Genomic DNA, 20,728 nt, shown 5'->3' on the forward strand with positions numbered 1-20,728 from the left:
AGCACATGTATGAAACCATCAGAAACCACAACTTGATATTGACAATTAACTTTCACTCAATTCAAAAGTTTCATTTATTTAGTTTAGTGACAATGACAAGCAGGCATATCCTGATATCCGTAAGTAACCTCCATTCATGAATTTAGTTATCCGGTGAAAGGCTTAGTCTGTTCTCAAACTTCTTACATACACTTCAATTTGTGGATTAAGCATAATTTTATACATGTTAACGGCTTCACACTCACTAACATTTCGCAGATCTGTATCAGCAGTGTACTACTTGGGCAAAAATGTGGCCAAGTCAACGGTCATCATTTCAAAGCACAAGTGATTCATTCCATAAAAATGTAACCATGAACTCAAAATCTCTTCAGTGTCCCTGTTCCCCTGCTTGTGCAGCATTTGTACTGAAAAATGATTCTGGATCCACAGTGCAGAGGGTGACCTCTCCTGGGCATAACTAGTATGTCAACAATAATTTCAATGGAAAAACATAACTCAAATTAAATTATTATTCAGTAAACGTGTCACATATTTTAAGTCGACAATTTCACTTTGGCAGAGTTTCTCTATTACTATAACATTAACAGAACATCCACCTTCGATAGGCAAGAGAGTAGGATCAATCGCCCAATCAACTGTTATTTATTGTACATGCAGTGGATGGATAGATGAGAGGGGAAGCCAGACTTGGATAGATAGAACACAACATCCATCTCCACCTATGCATAAAGGAAGAGGAGTTATTGATTGGGAGCTACTCAATCCACTGGCTTTGGAGGGTGATGGTGAACACGCTGTGTGATTCAAAACACAGGCTGCCATATTGATCCAGAGCTGGTCAGTAGAGATGATTGGGCTCTCAGTCTATTGATCGTCTTAGTTGCAGGAGAGGAAGCTGGCTACAAATTACTGAGCAGGCCTGATGTGTGATACAGGCTATAGTAAATATAAAGAGAATCAGAAACCATTTGTATCCCTTTTTCTCCACCTCATTCAGGGTTTAAATACACTCAATGGCATACATTTCAGGGTGATATGACAAGCAAATAGTGTCAGCAGTCTACCTATCTATAGAAAATAAATGTATTTTAAACAATTCAAATCCTTATTCGCTCCTCCTACGACTCATTTAGTTTATTTATTCATTTAGCTAAGGCCAAAATCTTAACCTCGGTTTATAGAACTATTCTTGACTAGATGAATATATCGTTGCTGTCAAGTCACAACCTTGTATGTGTAAAATCATTATTTTCAAGAAGAAAAGGTTATCCAAGCTCATGTTAATACTTAAATATTTATAAAACCCAGACACATTCACGTCAACTATTATTTTGCAAAAATGGCTGAGCTACAAGCTCACACCACGCCACAAGCGCTTTGAGTTTGTACATCACCAATTTTCTACTTTTGCACTCTTCTACGACGAAGTAGGTAGGTCAATAATTTACCAATATATAAGGTTTCTGCCCGATAGCAACGATGTCCAAGTTCTGGAAGTAATTCAATTAAACACTGATGGAGTGATTGCAGACAAACTTAAAAGCTTTAATATTTGCACAGTCTATGACAGTGTAAAAATGAATCATTAAAAAAAGAAATTAACAACATTCTCCCAGATTGTTGCAGGCGTTATGGCCAATATCAAAGAACAAAATGCTAATCATCTCATTTCTCTTAGACATGTAGGGCTTGAATATCAAACAGGGTTCCAGAGTGGCACTTCTAATATATATTAAAACAAATAGTGTCTTTGTTTTCAACTCCCGATCAAGTTGACTGTGATGAATCACATCTTTATAAATGCACAAAGACAATATTTGAATATATACATTTAAAATTTTAACCAATTTACTGCCAAAACTCACAGTAAAATCAAGTAGGTCTATAGTCCAAGGAGCTGATTTGCTTGGTGGACATGGGAGAGAACTCACCCATGTCCCTCCTCAGGAAGAGCAGGATGAGGGGGGAACATCCGAGAGGTGTGAGACAGCGCTGTGCAGTTTACGGGACCTCCTGCGCAACATCCTGATGGAGTCTGGGGAGGTTTGGGGGACCCAGGCCATCCCTGAGCTGCTCTCCCTGCCCGTGTCACTGAGATTCACTGTGCTCCGGTTCCTCAGGCTACGACGCACAGAGCGCGGCCCCCTGGAGGTTATCGGTTTGAAGACATCCTCCACATTGAAGTCGGCCTGCCAGGGAGCAAGATGTGGGTTTGCTGGCTGGTTGTCAGAACTGGATAAGTCCAGCTGACTGGTTGGTGGCCCCGTTTCTCCCTGGACCAATTTGCACTCTTTTGTCTGGTTGGCTGCCACCTTAACCTCCTGCAGGATGAGGTCATTTCCTTCTGTCTGGTTGGCTGCCACCTTACCCTCCTGCAGGATGAGGTCATTTTCAACTCGTCGCTGAACTGGGTTTTGGTGTGCCAACTCTGACATACTCACAGGGTTAGCGATTTCTACATCTATGCAAGTGTCGACAGGTTCATTTAGACTTGTGTGGCATTCCTCATTCTTACCCCCCTCTATGCATTGAGCATCTAGAACCGAAATTTGGGGACACTGCTCATCATTGCAAACCTCAGTGTTCTCAGGTACACTCTGTCTCGAAAGGGACTCCGTTGCCAAATGGCTTATGGTGGCGTGGTTTTCACCATGTTCATGTCCTGTTGATTCAGTCTGGGGTGCAGGGCTCTGTGGCTCCCCGCTGAGCCAGGGATCAACAGGAACACTCACCTTTCTGCCCTTCCCCCCTCTACCTTTCACTTTCACACGGTTGCTCTTCACCACCAACATGGCATTGGAGCTTGGCGTTGACCAGCTCCGGGTCTTGCGTGTTAGCTTTCCTATCCTGGGGGTAAAGCTTTCAACAGGGTCTTCTGAGGGCTTTTCCAACTGGTCTGTGGGACTGACGTCCTCTGTCTCAACAGTCTTATTATTGGCGGAGGAACAGTCATGCTGCTGAGTGGCAGCTGTGAGGACTCCTGTAATGGGGTCACTGTTGAGGAACTCTGCTTCAGTAGGAAGGGACAGAGTTGATTCTTCATCAGAGGCTGTGGAGGCAAGGAAAGGGTTGTGTTTAGGAGTGAGGTTACGGTGAAGTGTGGAAGTGTGGGAACAGAGTAGACAGTAATACATGATACATCGAGCATATGAATACTGTATACCCGTGCATAGTGAAGATAAGCCTCCGTTAAGGGTCTCTCTGACGGGGCTCAGGGTGGGGTCTTTGGAGGCATAGAGTCTGGAGCCATACAGTGATAAGTCTACCTCCTTAGACCAGCGACGATTTGAGGCAGCCTGAAGGAGAAGCAGAAGATATTTTAACACATTCCCTGCCTCGTATTAATTAGGACCTGCAGCAATATTTCCATTCTGAGCTTTTGTTTTGGAGACAAATTCACGAGCCCTGAATTGGAAGTGAAAACCGTCTATGTAAATTCTGCCGCAATGGTATTTATATTCACCCGAAACTTTTGTTACCGTGATCAGCAACGCTTTAGTTATGGGTCAAGAATAAAGATTTGATTATTATTGGAATCTGGGAAAAGAATCTGAGATAAAAGCATTTGACTTTTTTTTTTTAAACAAATGGAAGTGTTGCCCGTTTACTCGATCGCATATCAACTACTATCATCTAGCTATTCATATGTAGCATACGACCACGACACACACAAACCCTGACAGAGACACTATAGCCAAATTAAAATGCCCAAATTTCTGCTCACTCCACACTGTCTTCCAGCTTGACCCTGAATGAATTTGTTGCAAATAATCATTTGCATTTGGAGGAGCCGAGTCCTTAGAGTGAGTTCCCAAAGCCCATTTGAGCCAGGATCAGCAAGTGTACACGATGTGTTCACATCAGCCTGTTTGTCAAGTCTCGACAGACTATACGTTGTTATTGGACAGACAGTCGGTATGAATGGTCTGAGAGTTAAAGTGGCCCACTTGTTTAACTGGAAGATATATTGAAGTAATTCACCAATTTTCACCAAACTTTCACCTTTGGTGAACGGGGGGGGGGGGGGGGGGGGGGGGGGGTTGAGGTCCATGGCTGACTCACCATCATCTTCCTCACCTTCATCTTCCCAGTGGCAGCTTTGGCAGCGGAGCGCTTCAATCTCTTCACAGGCTCACCACTGTCCTCAGGCTGCTGAAGGAATGGAGAAATGACACCAGGATTTATTATAAGCACACACAGTCTCACACACTAGTCATATACACAAAAATGTCATACCACACACACACACACACACACACACACACACACACACACTTCATATTAACATTAAATTGGCAGAATATTCTGTCATTTAAAATCCAACTGCTTTTGACGGAATTCTCCGTCAATTAGTGCCCAGCTGATATGGCCGATGGGGTGATTGCACACAATGTTTAACACGATGGACGCCAGATGGCGTGTAGTAAGGGTTAAATTAGTACCATGCAGCCGAAGCTTCCGTGCTTCTTCCCATCGTGAGGAGGAACAATGCGCATGCCTCCCATAAGGATCCACTCATTGTCATTTCTTTGTTGCTCGTTTTCTCCGAAAAGCGTTCAGATGTAAACAGTGATTTTTTTATCCCATTGCGCCAGCCATGTTACTGCTTGTGGTGAAACCTGAGACATGCTGCTCGAAAAAGTTATTTCTCAGACTGTTGAATTAAATTAATGCCGATACCAACTACTGAAATGGTATCAATAACTACTAGTCTGCAGCTGCACTAAATTGATTCTGCAGAGTGTCTCTGTGGTTATAAACACTTACAGTCAAACAGCGTGGTTATACTGGACAGCTCCCAGGTGTGAATTTGGTACACAAAGGATCTTGTCTTACATTTCCACAGAAAGAGTGTGCAGGCTGATCCGACCCTCCCTGAAGACAGCCGACCTTTCTTTTCCGGGTGGTAGAGCATGCTGGAGCTGGTAGTTCCACCACGTTCTCTGCCTCTGGTTGGGGATGGGCTTTAAACCCCTCTTGCATTTCAATCTCAGAAGCAGCACAGGGCACAGCCTGAGGCTCTGGGACAGAGTCTACAAGCCAGAGACAAACGTTAATCTTGAACTGGAAATGCACTGCAAAATCACATGCGTTAATAAAATAATATCCCATATTGCTTTAACAATCGGAATGGCCAATCTGCAGACTGATAAAACTACAAACTCAAAGAGCACCAAGAAGCCCTCAGAAGGACAATATTGGCAAAGTTGTCCAAAGTGAACCAATATAAAATGCACTCACCGTCACCGGTCCCTGTGTCTGCGAGAAACTCTTCTTGGAAGGCAGTGTTTAAATTCAGCGGCTGGGCCTCCGACATGCCTTCTGAAAACGGTATGGAGAGAACGGTCACATCCAGCATGTTTGAATATGATGATTTCTTCCATCACAGTAGCTACTGGCAACCAACCTGTTTTTTCGGTCAACACATTGTCCATTTCATCCAGGGAGGGGAATGAAATCTAAGGAACATTAAGCAAACGGTCATGATTTAATTAACTTATAGGCAAGTCATAATATCGCAACTATCATACACCCTGGGCCTGGCATTGTGGATTTAGTGAGCCAGTTTTTTCTTTTGGCTTTGAACGGACACAAAGAATGAGCCAGTTTGGATACAGTGCCTTGCTCAATGATACTTTATAGGACGCATAGCTGTTTGTGTGCATATATTGGCTGTTGAATTGAAAAACAAACTAGTTTGTTCCTACGATGCAGTAACTATAACTATGATGAGGCCACCATGGCACTTTGCCTTCTAAACCAATTAAAGTACAAGAAAACAAACAAAACATCTTTTTAGTTCTGACACGCATACCTTTTCACATGTCTCCACACCATCCTCTTCAGGACACGATACCTTGCGACGACGAGTGAGCGAATATGATAGTATAGGTGACGCTCCCAAGTCCAAGGGGCTACCGAGGTCAGGCTGTGCCGAGGGGGTGGCTAGTCGGGGTTCACTCCTCTGGGGAGTCTTCAGCGCTGGACGGAGACGGTCTCCCGGAGTGGCAGACCGGGCAGGGGTGGACCCCTTCTTCAGCGGGGTGCTCGGGGGAAAGTTCCGGTCAAATACCTCAGGGGAGAGTGGCATGCCAAAATGCACACGTCTCTTCTGTTTTGGATTTGCCTCAGAGTCATCAGTTTCAGAAGAATCACTCTTGGCTGCAGAGAGACAAATGTACTTTAGAATGTTAACAGCACAACTTCACAGCTATTCTGTTGTGATCTATCAGAAACAAGTACCATTTTGAAATTGAACAATCAACCTTTCTTGCACCCGAAGCTTGATTTGAAGCAGTAAATAAAAGAGAACCCAATGGTGTCAACGAGTATATCCACAAAGTAGGGGGCATGTGCAAGGAGCGCATTGAACATGATCAATTTTGTCTTAACTCAGCTGGGTGAATTAGGTGATGTTAGAGTGAGATGATGTTAGATTAAAACAAGCATAACAGGTGCATAAAACAAGCATAACAACAAGCTTGTGCATGCCAAACATTGCACCATGGTCGTCGCCGATTTACATTTCTGCTGCTGGGTGCTCAACACAGGTGAACGCCACTCGTGACTCCCCAACCTGCCTGCAATAACAAGACTAGTACATGACTTGCGGGAGAATTTCAGCACCATAGGGAATGAACAGCAACAGACACACAAACCTCCATTGTAAGAAAAGGCTAATGTTAGCATTAGCTCATGCCAGCCATCTTTCGAGAAATGTTTATATTTCCAACGTGATGCGATTAAAAATCATAAATTTGATTTTGTAAAAAAAAATAATAACACTAACATACATACTTCATAGTTAAAGTCCTCAAGCCAGCATACAACACAGGCCTATTAAAACAGTATTAGAATGCAATGTTGACTTGTTTAAACTAACCACTGCCATTACGTCTTTTTACAAGGAAGGTGTCAAGAGCCATCCACACCAAGCAAGATAACTAATGATAATTATGTGAGCATCAGACGTTAAATAGTTGTGGAGAGATGGATCTATATAGCTATAACCAACAACTAATAGTTTACAAAAAGGGGCAAGAGCTAAAACCCTCAGTGATGTAAATAAGTTTTCAATGTAATCTTTGTAATGGGTCCCGGGACCCACGGGTGGTCTTTTAAATGGGTCCCAGGGACATTAATGAGTCTTACTTCAATGACATTAGAGTACAGTATTGCATCCCAGGACCGAGGGTGGCATGATTGAGTCCTCTCAATTTAGTGAGTCTAAGGATGCAGGCCATTTGCATCACTGCTCAAGAATCAATATTGTACATATGGCATGTTCCGTGCGTGTGTGTGGGGACCTATAAATGTTTATCTGAAAGATAGACAGAATCTACTATAATAAAATAAAGTTCCCACACATTTTCCCAGGAGACTGTAAAATCAACATCAGATACAGAACAGACCCACAAAGCCAGACAGACAAAAAAAAAAAACTATTGTCTGTCTACTATTCACAAAATAAGTACTATTAATAATTCACAGGTGTTTACAATCATGTCATCAAGCTCAATTAAAATATACTGTACAATATAAGTATGACTATACCCAGATTATTTTATGGCCAAAAGGTTGTTCTCTGGCCCGCTGGCTACTTTTTCCCTGACCCATTGACAACCTTGGATCTCCCCATGGCACAATCAGGTGTGCTTCATCAACACATGAGGATTCAATGTTGAAACTACACAGCAGTGTTTGGAACAATTGGTAGCCAGATGGGGACCAAGACCATTACTTCTGCATTGTTGTTCTTGTTATCTCTGCACAGTGCACACTAAAAACAGTGATAGCTTAAGTGCCAACATATTTGTGGCCAAAATAACAATTAGTTATTTCGCACACCAAAATATTGATAATATGCATATTCACCACATTTATAATAAAAGTCTATGGGAGCGTTGTTAACACTCCCTTTCCTACTCGCTCGTTACTCCATATCCTTATAGAAAGCCCTGCAATGGCCTTTCCAGTTTCAAAAACAAAACATTGCTATTCTACCCCGAGTATATACTCCATAAAAGCACATAGCCGTGTGTGGTAAATCGAAGGCTGGGGTTACAGAGACAGATAAAAACTGGTTGGCTTCTCTGGTGTGAACCAATTAGTGTCTGCATGTTTACCTGTGGACTTCAACTCCAACATGGAGCAGTGAGGAGAGGGTGGTGTGGGCAGTAAGCCTGGCACTGCTGCGGCCTCAGGCAGTGGTCGGCTGAGACTTTGAACTTCAAATGGAGGTTCCTGTCGGAGGATAGGCAGAACAGACAGGGTAACCAATCTTGGTGAGATTGTGAAACCAGAATGGAGGAGCATGTGGAAGATTGGAGAAATGTATACTTCAAACTCCAAGATCTGAAATATTCTATATTACACTTAAACACCATTAAAACAATATTAATGTATAAGACCAGTTCACACCGAGACAGACTGATTTCTCTCGCAGTCTCATCACACTGATGAATCAGAGCCTCTGGAGTCTGAGTAAAAAGTATAGTGAGGCTACACTATAATGTTCTTAAAGCATTTGTTTTCTTAAATAAAAATGTCCACCATCAAATACATAACCTGGACAGTATTTCCGGATAGTGTAGTCCTGGGCTGGATCTGAAGTTGGCCGTAAACACTGTCTCGCAGCACAGTAGAGTTGCACCGCTGCTTTTACGTAAATTGTTTAAAAAATCAGATACGCTCTTTAAAACAAGGCAACAATGTATTTTAGATTTAACATTTATTTTAAAGACACATTGATGCAACTACATAGACAAGTTATTGTGCTTTTGTAAAGTGATGCATTTATTCACTACCAACATTACATACCCATACCCAATACCTAATCTCTGAGCTACGCTACTGAATCTGTTGGCAGGGGCATTCAGAATGTGTGTACATTAGGGATTAGTGGAATGAAAACATAAGCGCCCCGCTGGAAGTGGAGGGTGGACCAAACAGGACAACACCCCGTTATTCACAGTCTATTGGGCGGCAACACACAAGGCAGCCCTTTTTGCCTGCCCTATGTGTTCCCAGATTGACAGATAGCAGTTTTGTCTCCCTGTATAATGCATCCAAATGGCCCACCAGAGGACTTCCAGGAACGGCTTCATGCCTACGTACATGATCACCACTGAACAACATTATTTCTTTAACGGTGAATGGAAGAATACAATAGATAGCATTTTCTTGGGTGAATTATCCTAGCCCTTTAATAGATTAGCTGGAGTTTCCAAATGTCTAATTGTGGTCTCCTCTTTTATTTATAGTACTGTGCTGGACCTGGCCTCTGGGCTATACACACACAATGCCAGAGAGCCAGCAGAAAGAGAGCAGACTGCAGTTATAAAATGTATACGCATAAGTAGCAGGCACAGCCAGGATGGGCTACATAGACTTGGCATACCATATATTAGTTATATTATATTACTGTGTTGTTCATGAACACTTAAGAGCAGTTTATTACAAAACAAGTCTCATCAAGAAGAACCCACCGTGCTACAGTGACATACCAACCGATCGGCGGATGGTTACATTTATATAAGTCATGTGGCTGTTCTCATGCATTTTCAGTTTTCTTCAAACAATCTGAAAGGACATTGACCATTGCAGAAACTGACAAAGTAGATATTTCTGAAATTCTCTTTATTTGTCATGTGCTATGCTGCAGTGCTATGGGATCTGCAGTTGCAAGCCCCTGGGTATAGACTAAGTTAGCTTACTGCTGTGTGAGATTCTCATCTGAATAGCCAATTTCCAGAGCTTTCCAGGCAATATTGATTTGACAATGTCTTTAACTCATAAAAAACAGGAAAACATCTGTTGTTTTACTTTTTAGCGTTGGCTTTTCAAAAATAGATTTACAAGCTTGTACATTTACCATTTTTGAACGATCTTCACATCGAAAATGTGAGAACTACTGATTTAGAAGGCATTTGTCACAGTTTTATAGTTCTCCTTGATTGAATACTTTGACTTTTTTTTGTACACACGCGCACACACACACACACACACACACACACACACAACAGCAAGAGTTGTGGACGAGAAGTTGAGGACGAGAATCTGCCACAGAAGCAGAGCAGATAAGTTTGTCTTTTACAGTGCCAGTGATGCTGGAAACAGGACAGTGGCATTAATAAACTGTGGGTGAGGCTGTACAGACAATGATTGGAGTCTTTGGTTCATGCTGTTCACGCAGCGTGCAATGCAGTACCAAGTTAGTGACTGTTCATATGTTTATGTGTACAATGTGCATCTTGGACACCTTACCCGTGTCTCATGAGGGATCCACGACTTGAGAGGACGGGCCTGGAGATCACTAAATATCATGTGTGGCTCCGAGTTGAGACGGATGGGTTTGAAGAAACACTTTTTCACAGTCTCATTTAGTGGCTTTGGTCCTTCAATCTGTGGGAAATCAATGAAATCAGTGTTTGTCTTCGGCCTGGGCTACACCTATATGGATATTTTTCAAAACGCACATTTGTGCGTTTGGGCCTTTCAGCCACACGTAAACAGCGTTTTCGGCCACTTGGAAACGGATAAATAAGTAAAGATTTTCCAAAATATCCGGATCAGTGGACCCGTGTAGTCATGCGAAGCAGAGCTTTTGAGAAACGATGACATCACCACTCATTAGGGCATATCATTTTTATATATATCAATATAGGTGAGAAATGCAGCTTGCGCCTGGAAACTACACGGATATCTAACCGATTGTTCATTTTTGATATCACTGTGTTAATAACTTATCATTGTTGCATCAATTGCACCACGTCACCAGATCACTGTGTTAATAACTTATCATTGCACCACGTCACCAGATCACTGTGTTAATAACTTATCATTGCACCACGTCACCAGATCACTGTGTTAATAACTTATCATTGCACCACGTCACCAGATCACTGTGTTAATAACTTATCATTGCACCACGTCACCAGATCACTGTGTTAATAACTTATCATTGTTGCATCAATTGCACCACGTCACCAGATCACTGTGTTAATAACTTATCATTGCACCACGTCACCAGATCACTGTGTTAATAACTTATCATTGCACCACGTCACCAGATCACTGTGTTAATAACTTATCATTGCACCACGTCACCAGATCACTGTGTTAATAACTTATCATTGTTGCATCAATTGCACCACGTCACCAGATCACTGTGTTAATAACTTATCATTGCACCACGTCACCAGATCACTGTGTTAATAACTTATCATTGCACCACGTCACCAGCAAGCAAAGGCTCTGCATGCTGCATCCAAGAGAGGGTATGCGCGTGACATCATCGTACCTGGAAATTATGCGGGAACGCAAAAAACTACTTTCTGGCCTTGACAGCCCATTCATCCAAACAGAAAAGTCCTGTCTGATTGCATTTAACAATGTTAAACTCACCAACATTGCAGCTTGAATTATCTGCAAAGTTTGTTTCATGAAAATCCATCATAGAAACGTTATGAGGTACTTTCTAAGTGTCAGAGTTCGGAAGTGCTTGTCATCAACAACACAACATTTAGCTGCCTCCTGCATTATGTGACATTTAGAAACTGGTGGTACGCAGGACGGTTGAGTGATTTCCAACGAGCGTTTCCAAACTCCAACACTCATGCTGAGCAGCATGAGTGTTGGAGTTTGGAAACGCTCGTTGGAAATCACTCAAATCACTCAACTCAGTCTAGATGAGGGGGGCGTGTCCTGATGGGAAAATCATGTGCATAATAAATAATATCAGCCTATTGTCCAGTCCACAGTGGCCACTAGATGTTCGTATTGGTGAGGGCGAAGCTTGAATAATAGGTTAATTGCAGACCTACAGATAAACTGTGGATAATGCGTGGCGTGTGCATAGCCATGTGAAACCAAGGCCTCTTTTAGATGGCGACCATCTCCAGATGAAATGGCAAGTCCCATTGCGTTCTCATTTTTTATTGACCCTTTACACGAGAGCACACACTTTATGAAAATGCAGGCAGAGCGCGCCACAGGATGGTTATATATTTTATAATACATTAGGCTACATAAACGGTTCTGTCCTGCCACCTATCACAAAGCATTTAATTTAAAAAAAAATTAATCATGCTTTTACATTCACCATCGCTGATGTTGATCGACACTTGTTAGGAGAGGTTCATTGTAGGAACTAATAAACATGCAGTAACTTGTGAGCCATGATGTCATAAGTTTTGCAGATTCGCCGTTTTGCCTGTTTAGATGGAGACTAAAAGGGAACGGCGTTCTCGAAGATTTCCACTCTGGAATGTAGTTTTACTTTGTTGCGTTTTCACCTTCCCAAAACGCCGTTCTCGTCTAAAGGGACCCCAGCAAACCATACTTTATTTTGCCGTTTCCTATGAACACATTTCCTCGCCTATTGTGACACGCCCTACGACGATGAAACATGGCGGTCGTATTGTTTCAGGGCTATGATAAGATAAGACATTATAATGTTTTGTCAAAGGATAGAGTAGACATGCCATATTTTGCTCTCTGTTTTATGGTCATTGAGAGAGAGAGAAAGAAAGAGGTGTGAATGCAATCGTGTGTCTGGATTTGGAGATTTACGCACATAGCGTGACAACAGAAAAATAAAGCACAAATGGATGAAAAGTCTATCATTTTAGATCTACCTCTCAAACCAATGCCCAGGAAGTTCAGCTCAGGACACCATAGAAATCTACTTACACTAGTGTTAAAAATAAACTGTTTCAAACTGTTTTTGTAAACCAAGTGTACAGAGAAACATACTTTTAGATCAATTATTTACCATGGCCCACTTAAAGTAAAGTTTGCAGTCATTAGTGAGGTTACCTCCTGTTCCTCCACCACACTGGTGCGCCCAAGGATAGGAGCACTGGCCTCCCTAATCTCCTCCAGGTGGGCCGTGCACCTCCTCTTCACTGGGGGCGGGAAGTTTTCCTTCCCTCCAACAGGGCTTCTCTCATCTGAGAGAGAGAGCGAGCAGGGAGGGGACAGAGAGGAACAGGTATATTATTAGAAACCACAGAAAGAGAAAAGTTGCATCAGGGACAGAGAGCAAGAGTGAGCAAGGAAGAATTGTACCCACCCGTCAACAACACAAAAGTTACAAAATATTTTGGAATACAAAAAAATGGACCTGGGAGAGTCTCCATGTAAAACAATGTAATAAAAAAAAAAGGAAAAGAAAGAGTGCAGTCAAAGTGAATGAAGAATAATAAAATCAAATCCCCAAACAGCAACAACAAAAGCGTCTTGAAGATTTTACGAACTGATGGGGCTGGTGTTGCATAAATGAAGGAATTCATAACAGTCTTGAATTGATGCTTATGAGAATTCAATCATTGCTTCCGATGGAAGTCTCAAAAGGGCATTAAAACATTGCCACTGGAATAGCCACTATGAAAAAAGCCATTAACAGGCCTGACGTCGAAATAAAAAAAACGTTCGCTCTGAAAGAATATATTCAAAGATTTGTGCCGCATTTTTACGATTTTTCAAAAATAGCAGACCTACAAGCTCGTAGTGCGCCACTCAGTGGCATGCTATGAGCTTGTAGATGTGTTATTTTTCAATAGTTAAAGTATAACATAATGCTTAGTTAAAACACCAAAGGGGGTTCCCGTCCAGAATGGGTCAAACAAATGACACTATAGGGGAGATGTCAGAGAAATAATCTAATGCAAAGATACCTCCTCCTGTATCTTTGTTCTCCTTTTGAGTTGTATTGTAGCCGTCACAGTCCTCTACATTCATCAGGGTCTGGAAGGAAGCAATCTTCTGCTTCAGGGTGGACGAGACATTAGGAAGCAATGAGCTTCCTCTGTCCAGCTGGTGAAGCAGGATGGAAAATAAAATAGAATTAAAAAGGACAAAACTTAACATTCTAAAAATAACTAGTGGTGTCTGTAGGTACATCAGTGCAGTGCAGACCCCAACATTCTACTCAAAAGCAGTGTGACTCACTGGAGCTTGTGGAGTGGGAGGAGTATTCAGTCTCTGCTTTGCTATGAACCGGATGAGAGAGTTCATTTCTGGTGAGCCCCGGACCCCGATAGCCGACATCCGTCTCTTCTTCAGCTGAGCCAAACGAGACTTATCTGAAGTTATAGAAAGCTTTGACTGTGATAATAGAACAAAACGGCATGCACATTGCACACTCACATATTTATAGCACAAACGTGCAATGTTTGTCATACAAATTTGGTGCATTTGTTTGTTTTGCTTTGTAGTTTATAAATGTAAAAATAAATACTGAGATCTAAGCAAAACCAATACAGATCAACAACTTTTGTAGCCAGTGTGCTAGAGAATATCTAACCCATAATAAAAAGGCAACATAATGATCTAGTTAATACCTCATATTTCTCAATTTGTGATCCAGCAGGAATGTCTGAGGACTCACTTTTGGGTCAGGACTCGGTTGAAAAAAATAAGTACAGAACTAAAAAAGGAAAGGCGTAGTGATTCTCTATCCCTCTAATATGTGACCGAGCGTCTACGTTCCTATTCTATCCTTAAGGGAGATTAAAACTCATTTCTACTGCTTGTATCCACAGTCTTGTTCTTTCACACTTCATGATTATAGTAAATAGGGACACAGACTGAACCGTAGATGGAGAGCTTTGCCTTCTGGCTCAGCAGTTTGTTACAACAGTGTGGTAAAATATGAATTTAGCATTGGAATGATGATCCAAATATCCAAGTAAGTATACACAAAATGCATTTGTCAGGTGAGAAGAACCAGAGCATTTGACCCAATATGCCAATTTAAGCACGTTCAGGTTCTTTCGGGTTAGTCTACAATGTATTAATATGAGCTGAATAGTGCAGACCAAGACCGACCAAAGTAACAAACATAGCTGTGTGTGCATCGCTCAACCAGGGGCCCGTTTCACAAAACTTGGATTAGAGATTAATCCAGGATTTAACGGATATCCTGGTTTAATATATCCTGGATCAGCGATTAACCGGTTTCATGAAAGCTGGTTAATCTTCCCAGATTAATTTTGCTAGTTAACCTGGATATGTGGAGGCTTGATTCGGTTTCATGAACGCAATGTCACACTAGTTACCATGGAAACAAATGCTAAACCTGCTCCGGACCAGGCTAACAGCCAGGTTTAACCTAATCCTGATGTCTTTACTGTTCATGATCAATCTGATCTCAAACTAATGATTTTTTCCACACTTATTCAATTATGGGTTTATGTCTAAATTAAAGGACTAATTTAAACATGTACAAAATCAAAGAACCAAAATATAGGCTGTACAACCTCATGACAGTTTATGAGATTGTAGATCAGCTACTTTTGGTGAAACGTTCCCCCAGAATAGGTGGTGGTGCAAGAATTATTATATTATGTTTAAGTGAAAACTGCTAAATATTACCATTACTCATTTCACCCACTATTGAACCCATGCCATGGCCCATGACCCACGGTTCACCAGTCTGGCCCATGTCTGGGCAACAACCAGCTTTGGCCAAATATCACGATGCTACAATATTATTATGCTTACAATATTAAGAATTCTGTTACATTTATTATGACGATTTCATTGAAGTGTTAAGCTACGGGTAGTGGTAAAATGTAGACTATATTTTTGGGGTAGTCAATCTATCCACTATTGAGAGTATTTTCTCTCTTTAATTACAGCAACATTAATTTTAGCAGTTTAAATCCTTGTATCAGTAAGTCTGCAATAGATTAGTAAAGATACTGAGAATACAGAAGGGGGGCAGTAATGCAACTATTAAGGATGCCAACTGCCATAATACCCCACGAAGAAGACGGATCAGTAAATCTGTGTTCCACCGAATGGGTGTAGTGAGAAAGGGCCAGGCTGTGTATTTAGAATGGGTGTAGTGAGAAAGGGCCAGGCTGTGTATTTAGCCAGGCTTGATGATCCTGGCTGGCCAAATCCGCCCATTTTAAGCCTTGCTTGGCTTTAGTGGAACGGAATAAACCAGGCTGTACAGACTCAGATTTAACAAACCTGGTTTTGGCTTAGATCCTGGATTACTTCATCCAAGTTTCGTGAAATAGGGCCCTGGGCCCTAAAAAAAAAATCTAAACTACAAACAGCACAGCGATCAGCACTGAGCAATAGCCATAGCTCAATGGAAACCAAACTACATCTCAGCCTGGACCCTGGGGGACCATTTAGCCTGTGACTAATCTCTCAAGAGTCACAGATTCATAGTTCAGCAAAAAAAGAAAATTCCTGTTTTTTGCAGATGGGTTGCCTGTGTTGCGACTGGCCCATACTCGCTAGTGACACAACAGGCTGCCATAACGATCAGTCAAAGACACGCAAGTCCATTAGGCCTGCCTCCTGGTCCAGCCAACAATGGAGCAGCAGTCTAGCACTGAACTAACGATCAGAGGGAAAGCCTTTGTTGTACTCCGATGCACTGCCCATAGATCCGTAAGTCGTTCTGTACTATATACACACACCCTGATAAAACATGTAATTGTACTGTATAAGCTTTTATTAAGTAACATAATACGAATTTACAACCGCTAAAATGTATTTTTATACATTGACTGGTAAATTGTCAGAGTGGTTTAAGTTGCCGAAAGCCTGCTGCTTGGTTGTACTGCAGACCCTAGATCCCAGGAACCAAAGTAACAGAATCTGAACCAACCTGGACCCAATTGACAATTATAAACCAGGGCCTGGACCCAAACTCTTGTGCACAAGTAAGCAGTCAGTGACTAATGGAGAGAGCAAACATGCACGTGACTTCACGTTTAGAAAAAAGTGCCTGCAGAAACCCCAACTTAGAACACCAAGTGTGTCACTTGATGTTTAGTTATTTACTATGAAATGAAAATGAATTAAGGAAATGACCTGTGGCTCTCACCTTTGTGGCTTGAAGACGCTGGGGTGAAACTCTGGGTTGAGATGCCAAACTGGCTAGGTGTAAGAGAGAAATCCAGTGGGGATGAGGCATCACCCTCACCCATGGGTGCGTCTACACCAGCCATGATCTAAAGCAACAGAAAATACTTTAATCACAGTATCATGCAAAATGTCATAGTCGAGCCAGAAGTACATCTGTTAAAGTCTTGTTTGGTTTACATGTCAAGTATACATCCTTCTATAAAGTAGGCTAATCTCTGTACATAATATGTACTGTATGTTATTGTCGATCAGACAGATACGTCAGAGACAGATACGTTCATAAAAGGCTAGGGGGCAGAAAGAAATTAAAAATAGCACTGTGAATAGGTACAAACATAAATAATGAGATCTCTGCAGCCATCTTGTCTGTCTCTTTTATGCAAACATATGGATGTCAATATGTTGTCATGGGCTGTGACAGTGTATGACATCAGTATATTATATGGAGAATGCTGATGCTCTCAATCTGAAGTCATAGACTGGCCCCCAAGTACAATGATAATGGGTACTGTAGAGCCTGAAAATAGGTACAACTTGGCATAATCGGAGAGGCACGTGTTCCCAACAGGAATCGCCCTACTAGAAAGAAAAAATAAATAACACCCTAAGTGAGGGTGGCTCTTATCATCATGACGTAAAATAGACACTATTTTCTATGTCAATTTGCCCAGACACTATGTAAAATTGTCCATTAATTGTCAATGGGTAGGACAAAGTTTGTGCATACACCAAAAGCTGGATATAAGAGGCCCCTCAAAAAAAATAATTAACAAAGCAGTTTATATAGCCATGTAATTGTGTCAACCAAGTATGTTCAGCAGCATGGGAGAGCATGATGCAAAGAATTATAGATAGTGTAATGAAACACTCACACATAATATATAGGCCAAACTGTTTGAGAATTAATCTGCTATTGAAATGTAAACCCAACAGAGTAGTATGCATGAACTCTACATGGTAATAGTAGATTGCAGAGAGAAGACTGATAATGCCTTAGCTTAAGATTTAGACTGTATTGGCAGTGCGGTCACCGAGTGCCACACTCCTCCCGACCGATAGGAGCGCGTAGTTGAAAGCCAATGGCAAAAAAACAGCTCTAATAAAATTAGAATTAATATTAAACAACGCGGGATGCAGCAATGCTAATCGCTGTACCAGCACATTTCTAACACCCTTGGCACATGTGGCGAGGACTTTACATTCGGAATCTGAATGTTTATGTACACGTTTGCAATGTAAAAGTAGCGATTGCGTAAAACAGGCGGAAGTTAAGCCATGGCTAACGTAGCCTTAGCTTTGACTCTCGTAGATTGAAAATGTCATAATCCTACGAGTCTAAATCTTAGTCTAGGGCTAACGTTTATATTGAAATAAACGTGACGCTAACGTTAACATTAGTTCCGTATGCCGGCCGGCCTGTCCAGAGTCTACTCTGACTCCAGACGAGGACGCGCAGTCGTGTCTGTTTATTAACAACATGCTGTAGGAGTGCCGGTATCAAGGCGTTCGAATTCACAACATCGATAATCTTGACAATATTTCTGTTTTAGCAACAACGAATGCAAGCCATATAAGGAGCTATAACAAGGATCTGTTGTAGAGTGTATACGGGTATTATTATTATTTGAAATAAACTAACAATGCTCCTCAGTCTCAACAGTCAGAAACTACATCGTAGCCATTCAAATTTCGCTCCTCGGCCGAACCAACCGGGGGAGGACGACGTAAGATCCGTCCGCACAAAATTGTGAAACAACAAATATTTCTATATTCTATACAAATCTATTATAATGCAAACGTGTAATAAAGTCACGGTGAATGATAAAATAGCATACCTGAAGCTGAAGGAGGACTGCACAGGACGTGGTAGTGTTCACTTCTATTGTCTACTCCTCGTAGAAGAAAATAGAAATCTGGTGGTGTCGCGAGCCGGTCGCGAGGAGTGGGGGCGGAACTCAGTTTGAAATAAGCCAATGGGAGGTCGGTTATGTAGCCTCGTAACCCCCCACTCCCTCCCCTCGCATGCTGAAATGAATGAAAAGTAATTTCAAGGAGGAGAGTAAACCAAGCTATCATGGGTTATTGATTGATTGAATACTTTATTAACAGTTTGCAGGAAAAAATCACAGGAAAGTACAGTTCAATACAAGGTCTGCTATTGAAGATTTTAAACTCAAGAAAGCCTATGCCTTTGTTTCCATTGGTGCTAGTAGTAGAGATAACCTTTTCTAAAATCTTCGATAAGAATGGCAGCTTGGATATGAGTCTAAAATTACTTAAAATAGATGGGGGTAGACAGTGGCATGTGTAAAATATGAAGGGAAGACAGTGAAAAATGTGTAATGGATAAAAGGTCTGAAATACAGCATGTGCAGGGCAAACTGGGCATGCAGTCTGAAGGGCAGGTAAATGATATGAAAATGCAACAGTGCAAAAGTATTGTGTGTCGCTATTGCTCATTCTATGCCTCTATCTACTTTTATTTTTGAGGGGCGCTATACCCTCCTATTTAAACATTCCATTGACAATGAAGAGAGGTTTAATGTTTGTTTTTAGTTCAATGTTTGTTTTAAAAACGCCATTGAAAATGAAGGGAAAATGTACATCATCTTGTCCCTAACACAAACATTAAATCCCATTAACAATAAAGAGAATTTTTGTTTTGACACCGTTTGTTTTACATCATCATTACATCACCTAATCGCATGATAAGAGCGCCCCTCACTTCACACGGGTGTGATTTTTATTCTCTTTTCCTTTCTTTTATTTGTATCTTGCTGAATGTTGACCCGGCCTGTATTTGTTTTCAAATAAGTGTAGGCCTACTGTAAGTATGTGAAGAGCTGCCCAGATGTTTGTCTTTTGTTTTTGTGTTTTATTTTTGGAAAAAAAAATTGTAACTTATTTGCACTATTGAGAACTTGGGAAATAATTATACCTGTAAAGAAATGAGCACATGAACAGGAGCAAACATAACATTTCATGTTTCTGGTAAACTCCACATTTGCTGGACATGAAAGTAATCTAATGCACTAGACCACACAATGTCAAACTGTTTATTATGCTTGCACACAATGACCAAAATAAAAACATAATTTAAAAGTAGTTTCCCTGCTGATGTAGTCCACTCAGTCATTTTCTTTCTTCTCCATCTCCTTAAAGAAGGACCCCACCTATCTCCCTGTGAGAACCTTGAACTGTGAAGGGTAGTTTGAAGTGAGTTCTAAGCACGGGCAGCAGGGCCTCTTTTAGGGGTCCTCAAAGGCCCCTTTCTGTTGTTTTTTTGCAGTGTAGTGCTGTGCTGGTGAGATCAAATTAGGTGCTTCTTCTACGCAACGGTAGAGTCTGTTCTCCTATACGGCATTAAATGCTGGACCCTGAAGCCAAAGACACCAAGAGCTGCCAGCCAGCAAACTAGTGCTGTGGGAACCAACACACAGGCACCGGTCACAAGGACGTTCCACATTAACATGTGGACCGATGTACTCAAGAACGACACAGGAGCACAAAGCACCAATGAGCTGGCCAGATGTATGGAGAACCAGGATGACTGGAAGAAACGATGGAGGGCTCGTCTGACGACCTATAAAGTCCCAGATGAAGCGCTGGTAAAAGACCAAGAAGCTCAATAAAAAATATGGCAGGTAGGTAGGTATAGGTAGATTGATTGACTGTGTATAATGATACATGATTCTGATATAATCATTCTACTCAGTCACTGACATATCACATTTATAGTAAGCATTGCAAACACCAGGGTGCACGCCAATCAATTCATTTGATGTTTTGCAAATTAAGAAATGACCAACTTCCCTTTGAGCAATACAGC

The 20,728-nt window shown here is 41.5% G+C and overlaps 1 protein-coding gene across 4 annotated transcripts; it reads right to left on the reverse strand.

Annotated features, from left to right (window-relative positions):
* Nucleotides 1–1,540: 1,540 nt before the first annotated feature.
* cdca2 (cell division cycle associated 2) lies at nt 1,541–16,981 on the reverse strand. 4 transcript variants are annotated; one of them, XM_080765553.1, is made up of 13 exons: nt 16,859–16,981; nt 13,957–14,090; nt 13,683–13,821; nt 12,823–12,956; nt 10,270–10,407; nt 8,130–8,247; nt 5,819–6,165; nt 5,411–5,462; nt 5,245–5,325; nt 4,840–5,036; nt 4,066–4,152; nt 3,167–3,299; nt 1,541–3,052 (listed from the first exon to the last, which is right to left on the reverse strand). In XM_080765553.1, exons 1-13 carry the CDS (start codon nt 16,959–16,961, stop codon nt 1,947–1,949), a joined length of 2,769 nt encoding a protein of 922 aa, XP_080621679.1. In that variant the 5' UTR covers nt 16,962–16,981; the 3' UTR covers nt 1,541–1,946. The 4 variants fall into 4 exon arrangements, with proteins under 4 accessions (XP_080621679.1, XP_080621680.1, XP_080621678.1 ...); XM_080765554.1 differs by having other exon boundaries at nt 4,081–4,155; XM_080765552.1 differs by having other exon boundaries at nt 4,066–4,155.
* Nucleotides 16,982–20,728: the final 3,747 nt, after the last annotated feature.

The sequence above is a fragment of the Protomyctophum bolini genome (genome assembly GCF_963924005.1).
Source record: "Protomyctophum bolini genome assembly, chromosome: 6".
NCBI classification, from domain to species: Eukaryota; Metazoa; Chordata; class Actinopteri; order Myctophiformes; family Myctophidae; genus Protomyctophum; species Protomyctophum bolini.